Source organism: Cricetulus griseus, chromosome 2, assembly GCF_003668045.3.
Source record: "Cricetulus griseus strain 17A/GY chromosome 2, alternate assembly CriGri-PICRH-1.0, whole genome shotgun sequence".
Lineage (NCBI taxonomy): Eukaryota > Metazoa > Chordata > Mammalia > Rodentia > Cricetidae > Cricetulus > Cricetulus griseus.
Window position 1 is genome coordinate 271,619,615 of NC_048595.1, and position 18,984 is coordinate 271,638,598.

General features: G+C 38.1%; 1 protein-coding gene across 7 annotated transcripts in view; it reads right to left on the bottom strand.

Annotated features, from left to right (window-relative positions):
• Positions 1 to 18,984, bottom strand: part of Reps1 (RALBP1 associated Eps domain containing 1) — a 71,338-nt gene that overhangs the window by 25,644 nt on the left and 26,710 nt on the right. For 6 of the 7 annotated variants that reach the window (XM_027401956.2, XM_027401955.2, XM_027401954.2 and 3 more), the window contains exons 2-8: positions 8,496 to 8,619; positions 5,679 to 5,875; positions 5,398 to 5,551; positions 4,855 to 4,979; positions 4,166 to 4,328; positions 3,854 to 3,917; positions 2,692 to 2,846 (exon numbers count right to left, since the gene is read on the bottom strand). In XM_027401956.2, coding sequence (XP_027257757.1) covers positions 2,692 to 2,846; positions 3,854 to 3,917; positions 4,166 to 4,328; positions 4,855 to 4,979; positions 5,398 to 5,551; positions 5,679 to 5,875; positions 8,496 to 8,619 — 982 coding nt within the window. The remainder of the gene's footprint in view (positions 1 to 2,691; positions 2,847 to 3,853; positions 3,918 to 4,165; positions 4,329 to 4,854; positions 4,980 to 5,397; positions 5,552 to 5,678; positions 5,876 to 8,495; positions 8,620 to 18,984) is intronic. The other variant, XM_027401957.2, reaches the window with a different exon arrangement.

Consider the following 18,984-nt stretch of genomic DNA (forward strand, 5'->3'; position numbering starts at 1 on the left):
GTTAACAGACAATTGTGAGCTGCCATATAGGTGCTGGAAACTGAACGAGGTCCTCGCTCTTAACTCTCCAGCCCTCTCTTCCTTACTTTAAAAAATATTCACATAGGAAGTCCTAGTTAGAGAGAGTCCATGCCTGAGAACAACAGACAAACACATACCCAGTTCCACTGCATGCAGCAATAATAACGGAGAAGGAAACACAAAGGGTCCCCCTTTTCTCTCTCTGGCATTTCAAGCAAATGCTTCTGAGTTGCTCATATGAGTAGTGTTGTGGAGTCAGCATACAGTTGAAATCCACTTGCTCTGAAACTCAATCATTTTAAAAATATGAACACTGACTTACACAATCAATTTTGACTCACTAGGCACTCACATATAACCAACAAGAAGCTTCTAGTCAAATACTCTGAGAGACATAGATGTGTCAAAGGATCCCAAAATGCATGTACAATTGCAACTGTCTAACCAAAATAAGTCTCTGGACTGACAACCATGATCAAGCTGGCTTTACTGTGGAAATCAGGGTTGGTTCAACCTATGTACATCAATAAATACAGAAAATCATATAAATGACTTAGACAAAAATCACATGACCATTAATAGATGCAGAAAAGACCTCTGACAAAATCCATGATAGAAGTTCTAGAGAAAGTAGGACTAGAGGGGACATACCTCAACCTAATAAAGACACCATATGTCAACTCCTCAGCCAATATTATCTTAAATGGAGAAAAACTTGGAGCAATCCTGTTAAAATAAGGAATAAGAAAGGATCGTCCACTATCTCCTCTCCTTTTCAATATAGTTCTGGAAGGACTAGCTGAAGCTATAAGGCAAGAAAAGGAAATTAAAGGGTTACAAACAGGAAAATAACTCGCCAAATTATCCTTATCTGCAGATGATATACATAAAAGAGATGCCAAAAATTCCACCAGAAAAAATTGTTCAGCAAAATAGCAGGGTACAAAAATCAATAGTCTTTCGAACCATCAGCAGCAAACACCAAGAAAGAGATAATGGACACACACTTACTTTCAATAGCATCAAAAACAATAAAATGTCTTGGAATAAAGCTAACCAAGGAGAGGAAAGACCTCTACAATAAAAACTTCCTTTCTGAAGAAAGTGATTTAGAAGACACTAGAAAAGGGAAAGACTTCTCATATTCATGGGTTGGTAGAGCTAAGAGTGAGGATGAACATCCCACCAAATACAATCTACAGAGTCAATGTAGTCCCAATCAAAATACCATAAAAAGACATCCAAAAATTCTTACGGAATCAAAAAAGACTGGGTTCAAATTTGCCCAAGGTAACAGTTGCCTGGAGGACAGTAACCATGTATGCATCTGCATCTATGTAACTCTTACTGTCTGGTTAACTGATAAAAAAGGCAGATCACGTATGTTCCTAGGTTAACAAATTTTCTTAGAGATACACGACTACTTAAGAGCTAAATTCTGCTTTAATTTCCCTCTTTAAAGAATGATCTTTCATCTTTATACTTGAAAGCTTGAACAAGGGTACTAAAGACCTTGAACAGCTTTACAATCAGGCTTAGTAGGAATGTGACAGCTCATTGCCCCCATTGCCTTTCATTCATGCAGAATCTAAGAAAATCATATGCATATGCAACAGTTATAGTCTCTTTCCTTTTGAAGAAAGAACAGTAAATAGGCATCTACTTCTTTTTCTGTTATTTGTTAATGACTACACATATAATATTATATAATTATATTATATTATATATAATAGTAAGATCAAATTCAAAATTCCTAGATTTCTATAGTCTTCAAATGAAAAACCCAATATGCTTATTATTATAAAAGCCTAATGAGACACACTGAATAGAAAAGTTCATGATGCACACATTACTTCCTTTAGATAGTACACACAAAGTTAGAAACACTGCAACAGTAAGCATCACTTGAAATTCTCTTCAAGTCTGATGCTCCCATTCATAAGAAGAAAGCTTTTCTGTTTGCTTTTCTCATTTTACCTTGAGACAGAGTCTATGTCCTATAGTCCAAGCTGGCTGGGAACTTGAAGAACTCTTCCTGTCTCAGCCTCCCAGGTACTGGGATTCCAAGTGTGACACACCATGCCCAGCCTTCTGGACCTCTATTAAAGCTGAATGAATACCTAATGATCCAAATTTAGTCTATCCATTTTAGCCTGACAAATCTGTGCCCGCCATCCATCCATCCATCCATCCATCCATCCATCCATCCATCCATTTGAACTAGGGTCTCACTATGAAGCAATGGCCAGCTTGGAACTTGATATTTAGCCTAGGCTGGCCTCAAAATCAGAAACCTGCCTGCTTTCGCTGGGATTAAACTTGTGCATCAGCATGTTTAACTAAATGTGTTCTCTTGATGAAAACATTAACTCTATTAAACTTCATTTTAACATCTATATTAATTTTCTTTTCAAAATGGAGTATTAGGTTCATCTAAGCCAGTGTTCTTAACCTGTGGGTTATGGCCCCTCTGACAAAACTCTACCTCCAAAAATATTTATGTTATAATTCACAACAGTGGCAAAATTACAGCTATGAAGTAGCAATGAAAATAATTTTATGGCTTGGGGGGTCACCACAAGAAGAACTGTATTTATTTAAGGAATTCAGCATTAGGAAGTTTGACAACCAATTAAGTAGACACCATCTCTCTGTGGCAGCTAGCCTCACCTGCTGAATCTTCCAAGTCAATCAGCTTGGGCATCAGGCTTTCAGGGAGTTTTTCTGGTAAGTCATAGCCATTCTTTCTAGCAACTACCAGATGAAAAGCAGCACAGAACTCATCCAGTGTCAATGCTCCATCTTTATCGAAGTCTGAGAGCTCCCTGGAAGATAAGCCCATTATCACCACACTTTGCTTTGGAGACCCACCAGGAAGTAAAAAAATAAAATTAAAAAAAAAATCCAGTATGTACAAAGAGGTGTAAGAAAGGAAATATATCAGAATGTACCACACAGTCAAAGTGATTGCTCATGGTGTGGTCCTGTCAACATCCCTATATGCTCAGCATTCTCAGTGTAAAATAGGAAAATTAGTCTCTTAAAGTTAAAGTCACCAAAATATTACCTGTAAGTCCCAATGTGTTTAAGTAATAGTTCAAATAAGGTACATAAGATTATTTAAAAATTCTTTATTATCAAAGTTCATTAATTTTACACCTTATGGAAATAGACTGTTTAAAGTTTAATAGAAAAATATGGCCTCTGCCCTGCTGTCTTTGGCCCCTACACTGAACCCATGTGTATATATGCTCTATTTTTTTGAGATGAAGTCTCACTATATGGCTCAGGCTGACCTTAACCTCACAATCCTCCCATCTCCGCCTCCTGAAAGCTGTGATTACCAAGCCTATACCACTATGCCTGGCCTTAGTAAAGAATGATATAAAGTAGGAAGAATGTTTACCTGGTCGTTCAATTTTGAAAAGTAATCTGAGGTTATAATTTGTGTTCTAAGGACTAATTTCAATTATGTGACAGCTATCTTGAGAGTCTTAGTCTATGTTTACCATGAGAGCTCAGCACTGTTCTTATGTGTCTGGCTAGGTATAAACTTGCTGAAAGCCAGAAGAGGTCAACAGGCACTATGACAGCTTTTCTGAAAGCAATACACTAGCAGCAGAAGGAAGTCAACACAGCTTTAGTTTTAGTTCACAAGAACTTCTCTAACTAGTCTTGTTTATTTCTTTCCTAGAGAGAGAGGCTCCCTGTCCTCAGCCATACTGAGCTCTCCACCAGTACCTAAGGTGGTCAAGTCTAGCCCTAGTTTTAAAGTGCTAGAAATTTTTTGGAAACAACCCATATGAACCAACTAATAACAGATTACACTTACCAAATATGAGAAAGTTCAAGAATAGGAAGTTTTGATTTTGTAAAAAATTCTTTAGCTGCAGATCCTGAAATATTAAAACAGTTTTGTTTAACATTATTCTGAACACAGATTAAGACTAGAAGAAGGTAACAACAGTCTTAGACTGGGGGAAAGGTAACATTATATATGTTTCCCAGAGACTATAAAGTCCTTTTAGTCAAATAATGTAAGCAATAATTAAAGTCTAGGTTCAACAAAATAATGTCTGTGAGATAATGAAATTGAGACTTTGTCCTAACCCATCTAGAAGAACTTCTGTTTTCAATGACTCACCTGGAATAAATCCGTTTAGATCAGGCTGAATGGTTTTAAACTGATTTACATAATACTGTCTTTGTTCATCTGTTATTTTCCAGGGATCATCATAACTACTGGATTGCCTACGAATTTCATTGGCAGTTGTAGCTGAGGCTACAGTTCGTACTGTTGTCTGGTCCTGCAATGAAACATTTTTTCCTCAGTACAGAATCTATCTAAATGCTTACATGGACCAAGATTGCTAGGTACTTTTCCGTGAAAGCATAATTAATTTTTTTGAGGATATTTAAAAGGTAAGAAATCATCAGCAAACCACATATTGTTACGGTCAGGTTATTGGATATGGTTTTGCACAGTGAGTATATAAACATGTAGAATGACAGCATTTATGTAAGCAACAGAAAGTTATGAAAAATGTGCTAAGAAAGCCAAGCAAATATATTCCCAGATGTAGAAATCTTTTAAAACTTCACTAGGGAATTAAGAACAGAAAAAAAATCAGCCAAAAACTTAGTGAAACATTCTGTGGGTAACAGACTTGAAGAAACAGCACAGAGCAGAGTTCTGAATATTTATATATTTATTTTTTTTTAGTAAGAGTGACTTGCATTTGTGAAATCTGCAATGGCAAAAAATAAAAACAATGACTGCAGTGATTCTTAGAATGAAGCAAATAAAAATGCAATTCCAATAAAATGTCACACCTGAACAGAAGCAGGATGCATGGTTAAAAGAGTACTGGTTGGTGGAGTATCTGCAAAACTGACCCAGTTTTCTTGAGGTGGAGGTGGTGACTGCCCAGACCACACCGCATCACCAGCAGAAGAGCCTAAAAGGAGAATGATAACCACACTGACTCGTGTATGAAGAGACAAGAAATTACCAGGTCTGACTTACGATCACAATGAACAATAATGTATACATTATGATAGCTTCCCCCTTTCTCTAAATCACTGAAAAGACATGGAACCCTTTCTGTTCAATGAAAAATTTAAAATGTTTCATTTAAAGTTTTTAGTCATCTTGTGTTGATTTTGTCAATATTAAAAACTCTATACATCCAATATTGTAGGAAATAATTATTCATTTTACCACCAGACTATCTGACACCCATAAACTTTTGTCTAAGCCTCACAAATATAACTGCCACTTCCAAAGCTAAGGATCTACCTATAAACTTAATAATTGGTTCTGCTTTTTTTTTTTTTTTATTTAAAAACACAGTAATTTAAAGAATCTCTAAATACCTGATTGTGTGTCACCAAAAGGTGACCAGAATGGCCCCGGTCCTGCAAGAGGTCTCTCACTATTTCCCCCACTGGGATGGCGGTTATGTTTCCTCCATGTGTGTGGAGAAGTTGGTGGGGACTGCTGGGGTGAAACTACTGGAGATGCAGGTTCCTAGGGAAAAATGTTCTTTAAAAATTTTCATTTTGGGGTGACATTTTAACTATCTATTGCCAACAAATGTTTGTAAGTAAACCTCTCCCAGGACACTGGCTGATGACATGTACATGCATGTGACTACCTGCTGATCTGCAGCTGGACGAGGCTGAACGGCATCATGGCTTCCAGGTCCCTTCTTAACTTGCCCCCTGCCAGGAGGAGGGGGAATCACACCAGAGTAAGAGCCCTGGTTTTCAGAATCTGAAGAGTATGAGGTGGCATGGCGAGATTCTTGTTCATTCTTTGAAGCCACAAATCGTGGAAGAGGAAGGTCCTTTACTGTTAACCACAAAAACAGTTACATGTTCAGTATTTCTTACCTGAAATACTTGAGAACAAAAGTGCTCACATTTCAGAGTTGACGGAAACTCTGTAGTATTTGCAGGGTTTTTATGGGCTGGCATCTCATAAAAACCACAATCTGAGGTGGTATAAACCTTTTGAGCGTAATGTTGTTGCTCAAGATATTTTGAATTTTAGATTTTCCAGTAAGATGTGCTTAATCTGTATTACTTTAAAATAGAAAGGACACCCACATAAAAAGATGAAATAAGAGATAAATTAGATATTTACTATCACTATTAAATTTAGACCATTATCTTTCTTGGAACATTTGAGGAAGGCTTTTACCTAGAAAGACATGATAAAACTAAAATGTTCTTTGATGGGTGGCAAGATGTTAAATGTCTATTCTCTGTATATATGAGTGAGTGTGTGTGTGTGTGTGTGTGTTAACTGCATTGATCCTGCAAAGTTTCTACTTACAAAGAACCTGAGGTTCTGAGTCTGCTGAGAAGTGACAGGATCTGAACCCAGGCTGCTTCTACTTAGGGGTTTTTCAGTCGTGACTGAAGGACAGGCTTTACCCCTAAGTTTGAGGCTAGCTTAATTTAGGAGGAAATTCCTTGTGTGCCCAGCATGCCTAGCTGAATACATGGCTTTCTATCTACCCATTTCAATCTGGCTTATTACTCTCTTACTGGCAATATTATCCAACATTTTTGTTTGTTTTTACAGACAGGTTTCTCTGTGTAGCCCTGGCTGTCCTGGAACTCACTCTGTAGACCAAACTGGCCTCAAACTCAGAGATCTGTCTGCCTCTGCCTCTCTAGTGCTGTGATTAAATGTGTTTCAGGCTAACCATACATAACTCATACTTTAGAACAATACTACTACAGAACCATTTTCAAAGTAAAGTGCACTTTTTGCCAACACAATTAACTTCATCTTTTTTATTTTATTGAGACAGGGTCTGACTGTGCAGTCCTGCTATGTAGACCAGGCTGGCTTTGAAATCTCAGAAATCTGCCTGCTTCTGCCTTTTGAGTACTAGGATTACAGACGTGTGCCTCTCAAGCTTGGATTGGCTCTTTGCTTCTCTACAGACCCCCACCTGAAGGAATAAAATGTCTAAGCGTACCTAATGCATATGTGAACAGTCCAAAATTCTCTTGAGAAGAATTTAAGCTTTCAATACAAGAGTGGGTGAAAAGCCAGAGGATGGACTATAGTGAAAACTTTAAGGTGACAGGAAGCTAAGCTAATACTGCAAACAATATCCATTTCATCAGGCTGTCGGGAAGCCCCTACAATCTCAGCATCCAGGTGTTCCAGGTCCTGAGTTTGAGGCCAGCCCAGGATACACAGGAAGACTGACTGAAATGTCTGAATATTGCAGAAATTCATCCTTTCTCAATGAAAAGTATAAAACTATACTTAGGCATCTCTCTTTGTAGAATGTGTATTTTCTTTTAAATCAACAAGTCTCTAATAACAGAAAAAAAGAATATGTGAGACAAACCTTATAAGGTGGGCAATGAGGTTTCAGTTTGCTAATACTTTAACATTATCTCTACTAACTGGAAATGGTTTGGTTTTTGTTTTTTACATTTACTCTCTTACCTCCCAACCGCGTGTGTATGTGTGTGTGTATGAGCATTCGTGTGAGTACATGCACATGAACACCATGATACACACATGGAGGTCAAAGGACACTTTGTGGAAGTCTATTCTTTCCTTCCGATGGCTTGAAACGGGCTGTCAATACCTTTACTGGTTAATAAGCTATCTTGCCAACTCTAACTAGAGCATGATCTAGATTAGAATGGAACCTCTTCCCGAACAAAACACCAACAAGAATAAAATAAGAAGCTGGTCTGAGTGGCTCAATCCTATACCGAGACAGGAGAGTAGCAAACTCAAGTCGAAGCTACAGAATAAATTCAGCCAGCTTGGGCAACTTAGTGAGACCCTGTCTCAAAATGAGAACTAGGATTATAGCCCACTGAGAGAACACTGGGCTAGCATGGATAAGACCCAAGATCGCCCCTCATATATACACACTAAAAACCAAAGTAGAAAAGAATAAAATAAGGAAGCTATATATAGAGGTCACTATTTATCATTTACCTTAATAAAACTATTTACCTAAATTCTTTGTAGGCAAGTTTTAATGAACTCTGAAAAACAGTCATTTTAGCATTGTCATCAAACATATATCACATAGGCGGCTGGAAGACTGGTTGGCAGTTAAGAGTACTTGCTGTTGCAAAGGACCCTGGTTCAATTCCTAGCACCCACCTGGTGGCTCACAACTGTCCTTAACTCTAGTTATGGACATACATGCAGGCCAAACATTCATGCACATAAAATCAATAAAACTAAAATTTAAAAAGCACAACATACATTGGGAGGTTAAGCATATTCTTCAGCATAACAGGTATAAGAAAGACACGGTTTCTAATATTCTCACATATCAACAAGTAACAACTAGGTCATGACATTTCAAAGTCACAAGGGCCATTATAATATCAAAAAGTCTCAAAAGTACATTGACTTTGGCGCCATTTGTAATTAGAAGAATATTTTCATTTTGATTACTCATATATTTCACATGTACCTGTGTTTATACTTTCCACTCTTAATGGGAAACCAGACTGGGCAACAGCTACAAGTTTCAAAGCAATGTAGAACTGACTTCTTCCAAAATATCCAAGTCTTGTTGCACCACAAAGCTCCATGATCTATAAGAGAATTGAGTATTAATATTAATATTTATGGCAAAACTTCTTTGTACAATAGTAAATAATTATCCAACTTGCTTCTAATCATCAAAAATAGTTTCTTCACTATCTTAAGTACCATCCAGTTCCTTCAAGTTTCATGTTCATGTTTAAAAGCAACAGGTATCAATTTTATTATTTTTATTATTTTTAATTTATTTTTTTATTTTTATTTTTGGCCTTATTTAGGCCAAAAGCTGTACATAATTTTATTATAATTATTGTTTTACCAGAGCTGGGTATGGGTGGTGAAAGCCTGTAATCCCAGCACTTGTAAGGCGTGGGCAAGAAAATCAAGAGTTGAAGGTCTTCTTCAGCTGTGCAGTGAGTTTCAGGTCAGGCTAAATGAGTTCCTATTTTGAAGTACCAAAGGAAAATAACTGTTTATCCTCCAGAGTTGTGTTTAAAGAAACAGCACACCATCTACACTCTTATCGTAAGTAATATAAAATAGACTGCTGTGAACCCATCTTAGGATAAGCACCAAGTATCTTGTCACATCTTCCTCATTAGGACAAATTCCTTTATGTTCAACCACTTTTTGATACTTGAAACATTCACATGAAGGTGAGATATAGCTAAGATTTGTGCTATTAAGTATAAAGAAAGTGTTTACAGAACTGCAAAAAAGAAGAAGAAAAAAAGAACTATTAATGCAGCCTGGTCTACAAAGTGAATTCCAGGAAAGCCAGGGCTGTCACACAGAGAAACTCTGTCTCAAAAAACCCAAAACAAAACAACAACACAACTATAAATGGGTAAGTAATATCACATCAGTAACTATTTGTTTACATGAAATGAAAGGAAAAAAGAGTTATGTTGAATCATTAACACTGGAAAAAAAATTCTTAGTTCTGCCACTAAGGGGCATTCGCTCCTGAGGTAGGCTAAGTAATGCTAAGGAGATCTGAAATGTAAATGGGCAAAGGAAATTCGGAGTAGTAGTTGAAACCACTAGAAAACTAAGAGGGGGGGGAAAATGCAGAATTAACAAAAGAAAGCCACATTTTTGGTGTAATTGTTGTTCTAATTCACTCCCTTTTCTGACCACCTAAGGCCTCTCTGGGAACCATTACACATCTTCGATAGTTCCATTTATAAAGCAAATCATCTAAAACATTCCAGTCAGTGTCAGATAACAGAAAGACCTAAAAGACCACAGTCATGCTGACTTTCAGGGGACAATGCCAAGGATTGTTAGAAGTCAGACGAGAGTTCAAGGAAGCCAGGGTCTTGGGTGGGGGGGGGGACAAGAAAGGAGTGATGGGGAGGGAAAGGGGAAGGGATGGGCAGAAAAGGGCATAGGAGGTAGGCTAAGTAATGCTAAGGAGATCTGAAAAGCCCTGTAGAAACTACTACTTTATAGCTCTGTATCTATGTCTATTTTCCATATGGAAAGATTGAAGTAACCCGACCAAGGGGATTATACTCATTCTATAAGCCAATAAATAAGTGAGCAAACAAAAAAGCTCAGTGGTGGTAAGAGGTGTCCCAGAGACCAGCTCCCAGCACCTGCCCCCCCCAAAAAAACAATATAGGCTATTGCTCCTGGTTGCCCCACAACTTGATGGTAAGCCCTATACAGTGGCTACAGGACACACAGAAATCAAGTTAGTACTGACAAAAAGCTTCCTTCTTGCTGGTTAGCTTTCATGGTAGGAGAAGATGCTATGCAGGATGGGGGCAGGGGTGGGAGGGGCGCTGCCGCTGACTTGTCAACAATCTTACTCAGGTGTGAATCCTGTGAGTTGCAGTAAAAACCATAGTGGCAAGAAATGACCATAGCTCCAATAGTGTTGTGAATGTTATGTATTATGAGGATAACCTACCGCTTTTTTAAGGAGAAAACACATGCCTGATACTGTAAATCTGGGCAAGAACCCATGACTGGGAGCTCACAGACCCTAGGGATGAATCTATTACTGTTGTGTTAAATGCTCATTGTATTAAAAATGCCCTCTAAATTCATCCTTTCTACCTGTAGACTGGTGCAGCTCTCAGACCTCAGAGTTTCTTTGTGCAGTAACACTCACAATTGGTCAAAGTGTAGTGAATAAGTGGGGTGCCCAGACATTAATAGAACATCTATAACAAAGCCCCTCCCCAAGGCTTAGGCACCCAGACAGAAAAGGGGCAGTACAAACTAGGAGTCAGAGAAGACTGGGGCCAAACAGTCGTCTATCTAGACATGCCAGGACCACTTCCCCCAGCAAACCATAGTATGTGTGACTGACAGAACAAGATCAGTCCAGCCAACATCCTAACATGGAGTAAGAAAGGCTCCACCAACCCCATTCCTAACTGAGGAACTATGGATAGCTGATGGCTTCTGAAGGGGGAGATTCAGTTTTAAGGGTTCTTATTAGACTGACCTCACACCACTGGAGGACCCACATTCAGAAGTAAATGGAAGCACAAACTGTATTTGATGGCTTTATTAAATGGGGGTGGGGAAGCAGGCAAAGAGGTGGGTGTGGATTTGGAAGAAATTAAAGAGAGGAGTTTGGAGCAAAAAACCAAAATACATTGTATGAAATTCTCAATAAAATATTTAGTTTTAAAAAGCCAAGTCCTACTTATGTTTTAATTTCTACTTATTAAAGATTACAACTGTTAGCTACCTATAAACTTCCTAACTTATCCTTTCCTAATTTCCAACAGAGCAGTCTTCATTATTATTTCAGTGAGTTTTATATTACAGTTATTGACCTCCAAACTGTTGTGGAATTAACTCATTCTATGATATTTACTTAGCACCAATTATGTCTCATTAAAACTACAGAGATTCCAACAGCAACAGAATGGAAGGCCAATTAAAGAGGAGAGAGGAGGGTGTGGCTGGGAGAGGAGATGGAGTATCAGTGGATGAAGTTGAAGACTCAGGCAAGAGCCATTCACTATGTATCACATATGCAGTTGCCCAGGGAGTTTTAAAGAAAAGCTTCCTGGTCATAGAATGTTATCATTTTTTATACAAATTATCATTTCTCCCTTTTGGGGTTGCCATACTGAAAATTTAAGTCTGATTAAACTAGAATTTGTTTTTGAAATGAAAAGCAAGCCACTCAATCCTCCTAAATTACATTTCTGCAGTAACTTGAAAAGTCAAACTGTATGTATTTTGGACTCCTTATGCGGTCTGGCCTTGTATCACACTCTTCTACTTATTTTAGCTTGAAAAGACAAATATGTAATAGGGTTAGGCAAGCCCTCTTTTTTGTTTGTTTGATTTTCTGGGCTACTGACATTTATTTTCCTTAAATAATCTTTAATTTGTCAGAATCACTTGAGATTTTACTCAGGAAGGCAATGTGCATATATAGCCTTGTTCCAAACTCGAACATTACCATTGCTGCTATTCCGGAGGTTCTGGCCAACATCCTGCCACACAGTTTATGCTATTGAACTAGTTCCACTCTTAGGAGATTTTTATTTGTGTATGGTGGGGTCCTATTTTTAAAACTATAAATAATAATCTTACCATGTGTATTTTGGGCAGAAAACTAAAAGATTGTGTTTATTCTCTAGTCTATTAAAATTATCAGATTTCCTTATATGGAACTATACTTTGATTCTTGGAATGAATTCCCTTTATTTGTGGTATATTACATTTCCAAATAATATTTGTGAAGTTGTAATCACAATCTTAAACTTAAAAATAATGCAATGTTTTTGAATGGGTGTGTTCTACCATTATAACTGAAACAAAGCCCTCCTCTTTAGGCTCTGTAGTACTTAAGACTAATTAGGACCTGGTGTCCATGAAAAGTTAGTTTTCACCTGTAACTGCAGATGAACCTCACATGTGTTCAGCTGCTTCAGTGTTACTTTAAATAAGTGGGTCTTTATTTTTAAACTATTTGATCATTTCCTACAGAAACATTCATGACTTCCAATTTTTGCTATTTAGTAATTCAGCATCATTCAAGGTAGTCTCATTCTTATAATTTCTTCCCTAGGGTAATTTTATCCAAATAGTAATTACACAAATGTGTGGACAGTTCACTCTTCTCCAGTGGCTAGGTACCTGACCACAAGGAATGCTTGAAATTCCTCTTAGGATATACAATCTCAGGTCCCTTCCATCAGACAGCAAACTTCCCTGGGAATCCCAAGTCAGGCAGTGGTTGTCGGTATACCACTGATAGCTAACTTTTAAATAATGAACTGCTGAGTCCAGGTACTTAAAAAGCAACTGCTAATCAAGAGTTTTTACTCTATGCTGTCATCTTTATGGGGTTGTTTGTTTTAAGGTGTGTATCTTGGAGTTGCAAAGATTATTTCGCAGTGGTTAAAAGTGTACCCCACTCTTCAGAGGACCTGAGTTCTCATCCTAGTATCCAAGTCTAGTGATAAATACTGCCTGTAATTCCAGCTTCAGGGCATCTGGTGCCCCCCACCCTCCCTTTCTGGGCTCTACAGGTATCTACAAACAAGTGGTATACACAAATACAGACAAACATAGAAGTAAAAAAATAATAAAAATAAATGTTTTAGTCCAGAGAGACAACAGTTGAAAGAAAGCATGTACTGCTTTTACAGAGGACCTGAAGACCCAAATTCAACTGTCATCGCCCCTGCTGGGCAGCTCCCTTGGCTTCTGTGGTTTTCTGCACTCGTGTGAGCACACCCTCACACAGGAACACAAGCATACACATAATAAAAAATAAATCTTTAAAAAACTGTATGGCTGTTCTATGTTTTCATTTTGAAATGCTAATGTAGGCTCAAAATCAAAACACATGAACTCCTCTTTTCGGATTTCATTCCAGACAGTGTTCTGCAAATAATACTGGAAAACAGAAGTGGCAAAATCACAATATTTCATAGCCTCTAAGAAACAGTTATTGTGAGAAAAGAAGATAAGATAAGGTTTTGTGTAAGATAATGATATATATATATATATATATTATACATGATAATTATTTATTAAACTTATAGAATTGTCCTAGGGAATTTCAGCCACCTGATAATCTAGATTCTCAGAAAAAATAATCAGGTCATTGATGAATCACTGTTTATAAACTTTACCTTAGATCTTGTCATGTGATTAATGAATTATCATGTGTTAGTCGTCCTACATTGAGATCTTATCTGGCAAGTTGACTCAATACTGAGATGACTGACCAGTGGTCAGAACAGCAGTTTCTGAGGTTCACATCCTCTTATCTAGTAGTGCACCAGTGTTACTGTTTCTGCATAGGGTCAAGACTGCCCCATCCCACACCAGAGCCTTTGTACTTTGCTGCATCCAGATGAGCGCCCTCAGACTCTACTTGTTCCTGTCAGACAAGTCTCTGGATACATGGATTGAGATTCACTGGACTAGGCTCAATATAGGTTAATATAATTTTATTTGGGGAGAAGGCACTTACATAAGAAATGGATGACCGCCTCAAGTTCCCGCTCCAAAGATACACCCAGGCTGCTCTCTGTGACCAGACCGGAAGCCAGAGAGAGCCATGTGTGCCCCAAACCAAGACCTAAAACCACTCTCTGTCACATCCCCACCTGGGACCACATCCAAACGAGTGTGGTCAGGGCTACATGTGCAGGCGGGTTGGATATCTCACTACAATTCCCTTTTTAGTCTAAAGAAAAAGATTTAGGCTTTATACAAAACTATACACAAATAAAGCAAATATTTGATAGCAAATATCAAGTATGCTCTAGGAAAAGAAAATGTAAGAACATACACACTCAGGATCTATTGCAGTGAAGCAACACAGAGCAAATGGCAAGAACTACATATCCGATTCTAGGGTAAAGGCATAACAGATATTACTATATAGTTGTCCGAAGCTAGAAAGTTTAAGTCTTGTACCTAATATTTCTATTTAAGAAGAGAGAACAATAATTCTGACAGTCTAATCTTCAACTTCATCGAAGATCTGAGAAGGAAGATAACAATACTAGGGTAGGTAGGAAGTACAGACAAGTAATGTCCAAAAGGTGCAGCGAAGACAGAAACAGCAGGCTACCTAGACAGTCACCCAAGTTTCACAGCAGCATAGAGGCATCCAGCTTTGGCTAAGGCCTAGAGTATCTATCTGACTGACCAACACAGAAGCAGGGAGATTGAAAGACTGTCTTACACTGACTTGGCAAGGTTCAGCAGTCTTCTATGTTTGTCTCCTGCAAGCATAGTAGAACAGCATGTCCAAAGTCAGAGGTGGAGGTGGGGGAAGTTCTTTGCCCAAGAGGCCATTAACCAAGGAGAGAATGAACTCTTGAAGGAGTGTCAACAGTTACCAACATATACTTGGGAATAGCTTGGTGCTGTCAGGAGCAATTGTGTCTCAAGGCAATGGAGTATTAACATTAAAACATTTGAATGCACTATTCTGCAGGTCTATGAAGTGTTTAAAGATCAAATATCTATGTCTGACTAATCTCATAGATAAGAAACATGGGTGTTAATAACCTGTAATTCTCAGAAACATAGTTGTACAATGGCTGAAGCTTCCCAAAATAATTTAAACAATCTTAAAACCTCTATGTAGCAAGAACAATGACCTCAAATTTGTAACTATATACATATATATATAATTCTCAAAAACAGAGATAGAACTGAAATGTCTTGGCTAGAAGTAGAGCTATAAAGTGCAAAATGATAAAAAATATCCTAAGTTGTATCAATATGCAAAATGTATATACCTCAAGATAGTTTTATATTTGTGTGCAAACACTGGAAACAGAAACAAGACCCTAAACAGTCAACATACAAGAATCTAACAATTTAAGTTATCTAGAGTTACCAGCTGCTAAAGTTAGTTCACTAGAAAATATGTTAATCTACCTATATCCCATCCTAACCATACCTTTCCCACCCATACTCTTAAACTTATCTAAAAGAGATACCCGAGTCTGAGCATCACCTTCCATACCCAACCCTATACTTGGACTTGGCCAGGTTTCTGTGTTTTGTCATGATCCCCATGATATAAACAGCACCCCCAACCAGCAGGAAGCAGTTTGGAGAGAACAATGCCCACATTCCCAAATATTGTTTATGTCTGTTTTCATTTAAATGGGGCTAATTATAAATGGTTAATGATCACAACCAATTTCTTTTTAAAGGTAAAAGGAGGATTATGGAATAGAAATGAATACTTTGTATTGGAATGGATTTTCAATTACTGATACAAATTTAAGGTCAATTTTGTGATATGTATATTTCTCCTCTAGGTATTGTGTTTGTATAGCTCATTTTAAAATGTAATGTATAATTAGATACAGATTATAGATAGTTACCGATAATAGTCAAAACTTATGTGGGTTAGGTTTTCTAGATATATAGAGATATATTTCATTTGGGTAGGCATTCTTCAAACCTTTCAGAGACCTACAGAATATAGCATTTAAAATGGTTTAGGGCTTTTCTTGACAGCGAGACATAATGACTCCTGGCAACACCAACTTTGTCACAAGGGAAGATGGACATCGAAGAAACTTGTTATGGAGTTTGCTTCCAATATGGCAAGACTAGCCATCTGGGCAAGAAACTGCTCTTGTCTGGACTGTTTGACTGTTGCTGTATGAACTGGACATGCAGGACCCACAGGAAATTGACTGGTGAAACAAGAGGAGACATTGCTGCAGGATTCCTGATTCATGGAAGAGTCTGCCAGACATCATATAGGACACAGAGAAAAGTGACTGACAAACTGCCAATACAGGCAGATAATTTAAAGTTTCCTGCTTTGCTGAGGAGCCTGCCAGACACACTATGGCCTATGGGCTGAAGATGGAACATTACAGAAGAACTTCGGGTGACTGACCAGGCAGTGAGTTGTCTCTTTCAATTCTAGAGTTTATATACTATCCTTCTGTGGTCTTTGATGGAGTTGAAGACAAATAGTTATGGTTATAGTTTTCTTAGCTAGGATTAAAGATAAGTTACATAAAAGGCTTTAGATTCACAAAGATAGGATAGATGATGGAATATTTTCTTTAAATTTTGCTGTTAATGCACTAAATATTGTTAACTATAGTTCTTACTTGATAACTGTTTTGTTATATGTAATTTTACTATGTTAAAGTTGAAAACCCTTCTTTTTATTTAGACAAAAAAAGAAGAAGAGATGATGGGGAATAGTCTTCTGTATATGTTTATCTTATTGGTTGATGAATAAAACACTGTGGCCAATAGGGCAGCACAATAGGCAGGTCTAGGAAATAAGAAATGTAAGCAGAGGGAGACACGATGTAGACCGCAGCAGAGTAACAGGCCCGGACCGTTCTCCAGTAAGATAAGACCATGTGCAAATACTTAACATTGATAGAAATGGGTTAGAAACTAAATCAGAGCTAGCCAATAAGAAGCCCTAGATGTTGGCCAATAGCATTATAATTAATATAGTGTCTCATGTGTTATTTTGGGGCTCTAAGATGGCTGCGGAACACTGTAACACAAGCCTTGTTGTGTTGACCATGACCTCAGGGGTCACTCCTCTGTTAACTTACTGTCCAAAGAATGAAATTCCAGAGAACAGGCAAGGCCACTTCCGCTCCCAGAACCCACCACTCTAACAAGGCCAATCTCTACTTGATGAGCAGGTAGAGTGAACAATAATGAGTAGAGATCAGCTGCGCAGTGGCCGCTCTCCTCTCTTGCACAGACTGGCAAGAACAGTCCTGAAGTATAACGCCAAAGAATTTTGCATCTTAAAAGACAAACTTCTAAGTCTAGGTAGAGTCCAAGGCTCCCATAATATATCACCACTCTCCCTTCCCAATCTTAACTCGGGTCAATATGATTCTTACCTCTGTAATGTCACTTTTCTCTCACACAAGCTCATATTCTAATCTGGATTTGCTTATTAAAGTTACATCTTTTTATCATTACCCACTATCACAATTCTTCTCTTTTCTGTAACTTTTAAAGATTAAGCTTATCTTACTCTACCTCTGAGACAGGGTCTAATTCTGTAGTCAGGCTGGCCTTAAATTCACTATTATCTGGTCTTAGCTTCCTGAGTGACGAGATTATAAATTAGGGAACTACTGGCTTATTTGTTCGTGGCTGACACAAAACAACAACAAAACCCACACAAACAAAAAGTATATATGTTAATGGCATAACAGGGTCTTCTAACAAATATAAGTACTATTATGTATTTAAGTCTAGCTAAATACTTCTATCTCCTCAAATGCTTGTCATTAGAAAAATGCAGTACACCAGGTTCACCATGGTTACTCTACTGTGCAACAGCACACCAGAACTTCGAACTTAAAGTCCATTGATCAAGATCCTTTCATGGACCCTCCCTTCATATTCTCCCAATCTCTGGTAACTAGTGTTCTACCCTCAACTCGTATACAATCAATTTTGTAGATCTGGCATTTGGAGTATTTATCTTTCTTAGTGTACTGATTTTCAGTTCCACCCATGCTGTCACAAATGAGAAGACATCATTCTTTTAAATGACTGAAGAATATTCTATTGCATATATGTACCACTTTTTAAAATTCATTATTAGTTGATAGATGCTTCGGTTGTTTCTATTTCCAAGCTATTAATAATAGTGTTGTAAGCCAGGTGGATAGTGGTGCATGCCTTTAATCCCAGCATTTGGGAGGCAGAGACAGGTGGATCTTTGTGAGTTCAAGGCCAGCCTGGTCTACAAAGTGAGTTCTAGGACAGCCCTAGCTGTTACACAGAGAAACCCTGTCTTGAAAACACACACACACACACACACACACACACACACACACACACTGTAATAAGAGGTCTCTTTGAAATACTTCAATTTTTCTGGATATATATCCAGTAATGGGGTTGCTGTGCATGTGTAGGATTGATTTTGTGTGTATGTGTGTGGTAGGGGACCAAAAGTCAATCTCAGGAGTCATTCCTCACTCACTGGAACTCTTACCATCCTGCAGCAAACCAAGTGGATTCAGCTGACTGGCCAGTGAGCTCAGGGGTTTGTCTCCATCTCCCAGCACTGGGATTCTAACTAAATGCCTGCTACCACACCCAGATTTTCCCCTAAGATCAAATCTAGGCCCTTATGATTATACAACAAACACTATTCCCCAGCCCTCCACTCCCCTTTTTGAGATGGGGTTTTGCTATATATTCAGCACTGTGCAACCCAGGCTGGCCTCAAACTTGCAGCGATGACTCAGCCTGACTGCTAGGATTACAGGCTTGTGCTAGTACATCAGCTGTCTTGTTCTCCATCGTGCACTAACTTACATTTACACCAAAAGTAGGAAAGTCTCCCTTTTCTTCACATCCTTGCCATCACATGCAGACACACTAGGCCCTTGTGATGCTCATTTATTGAAAAAAGAGAGAGAAAGAAAAAAAGGAAGGAA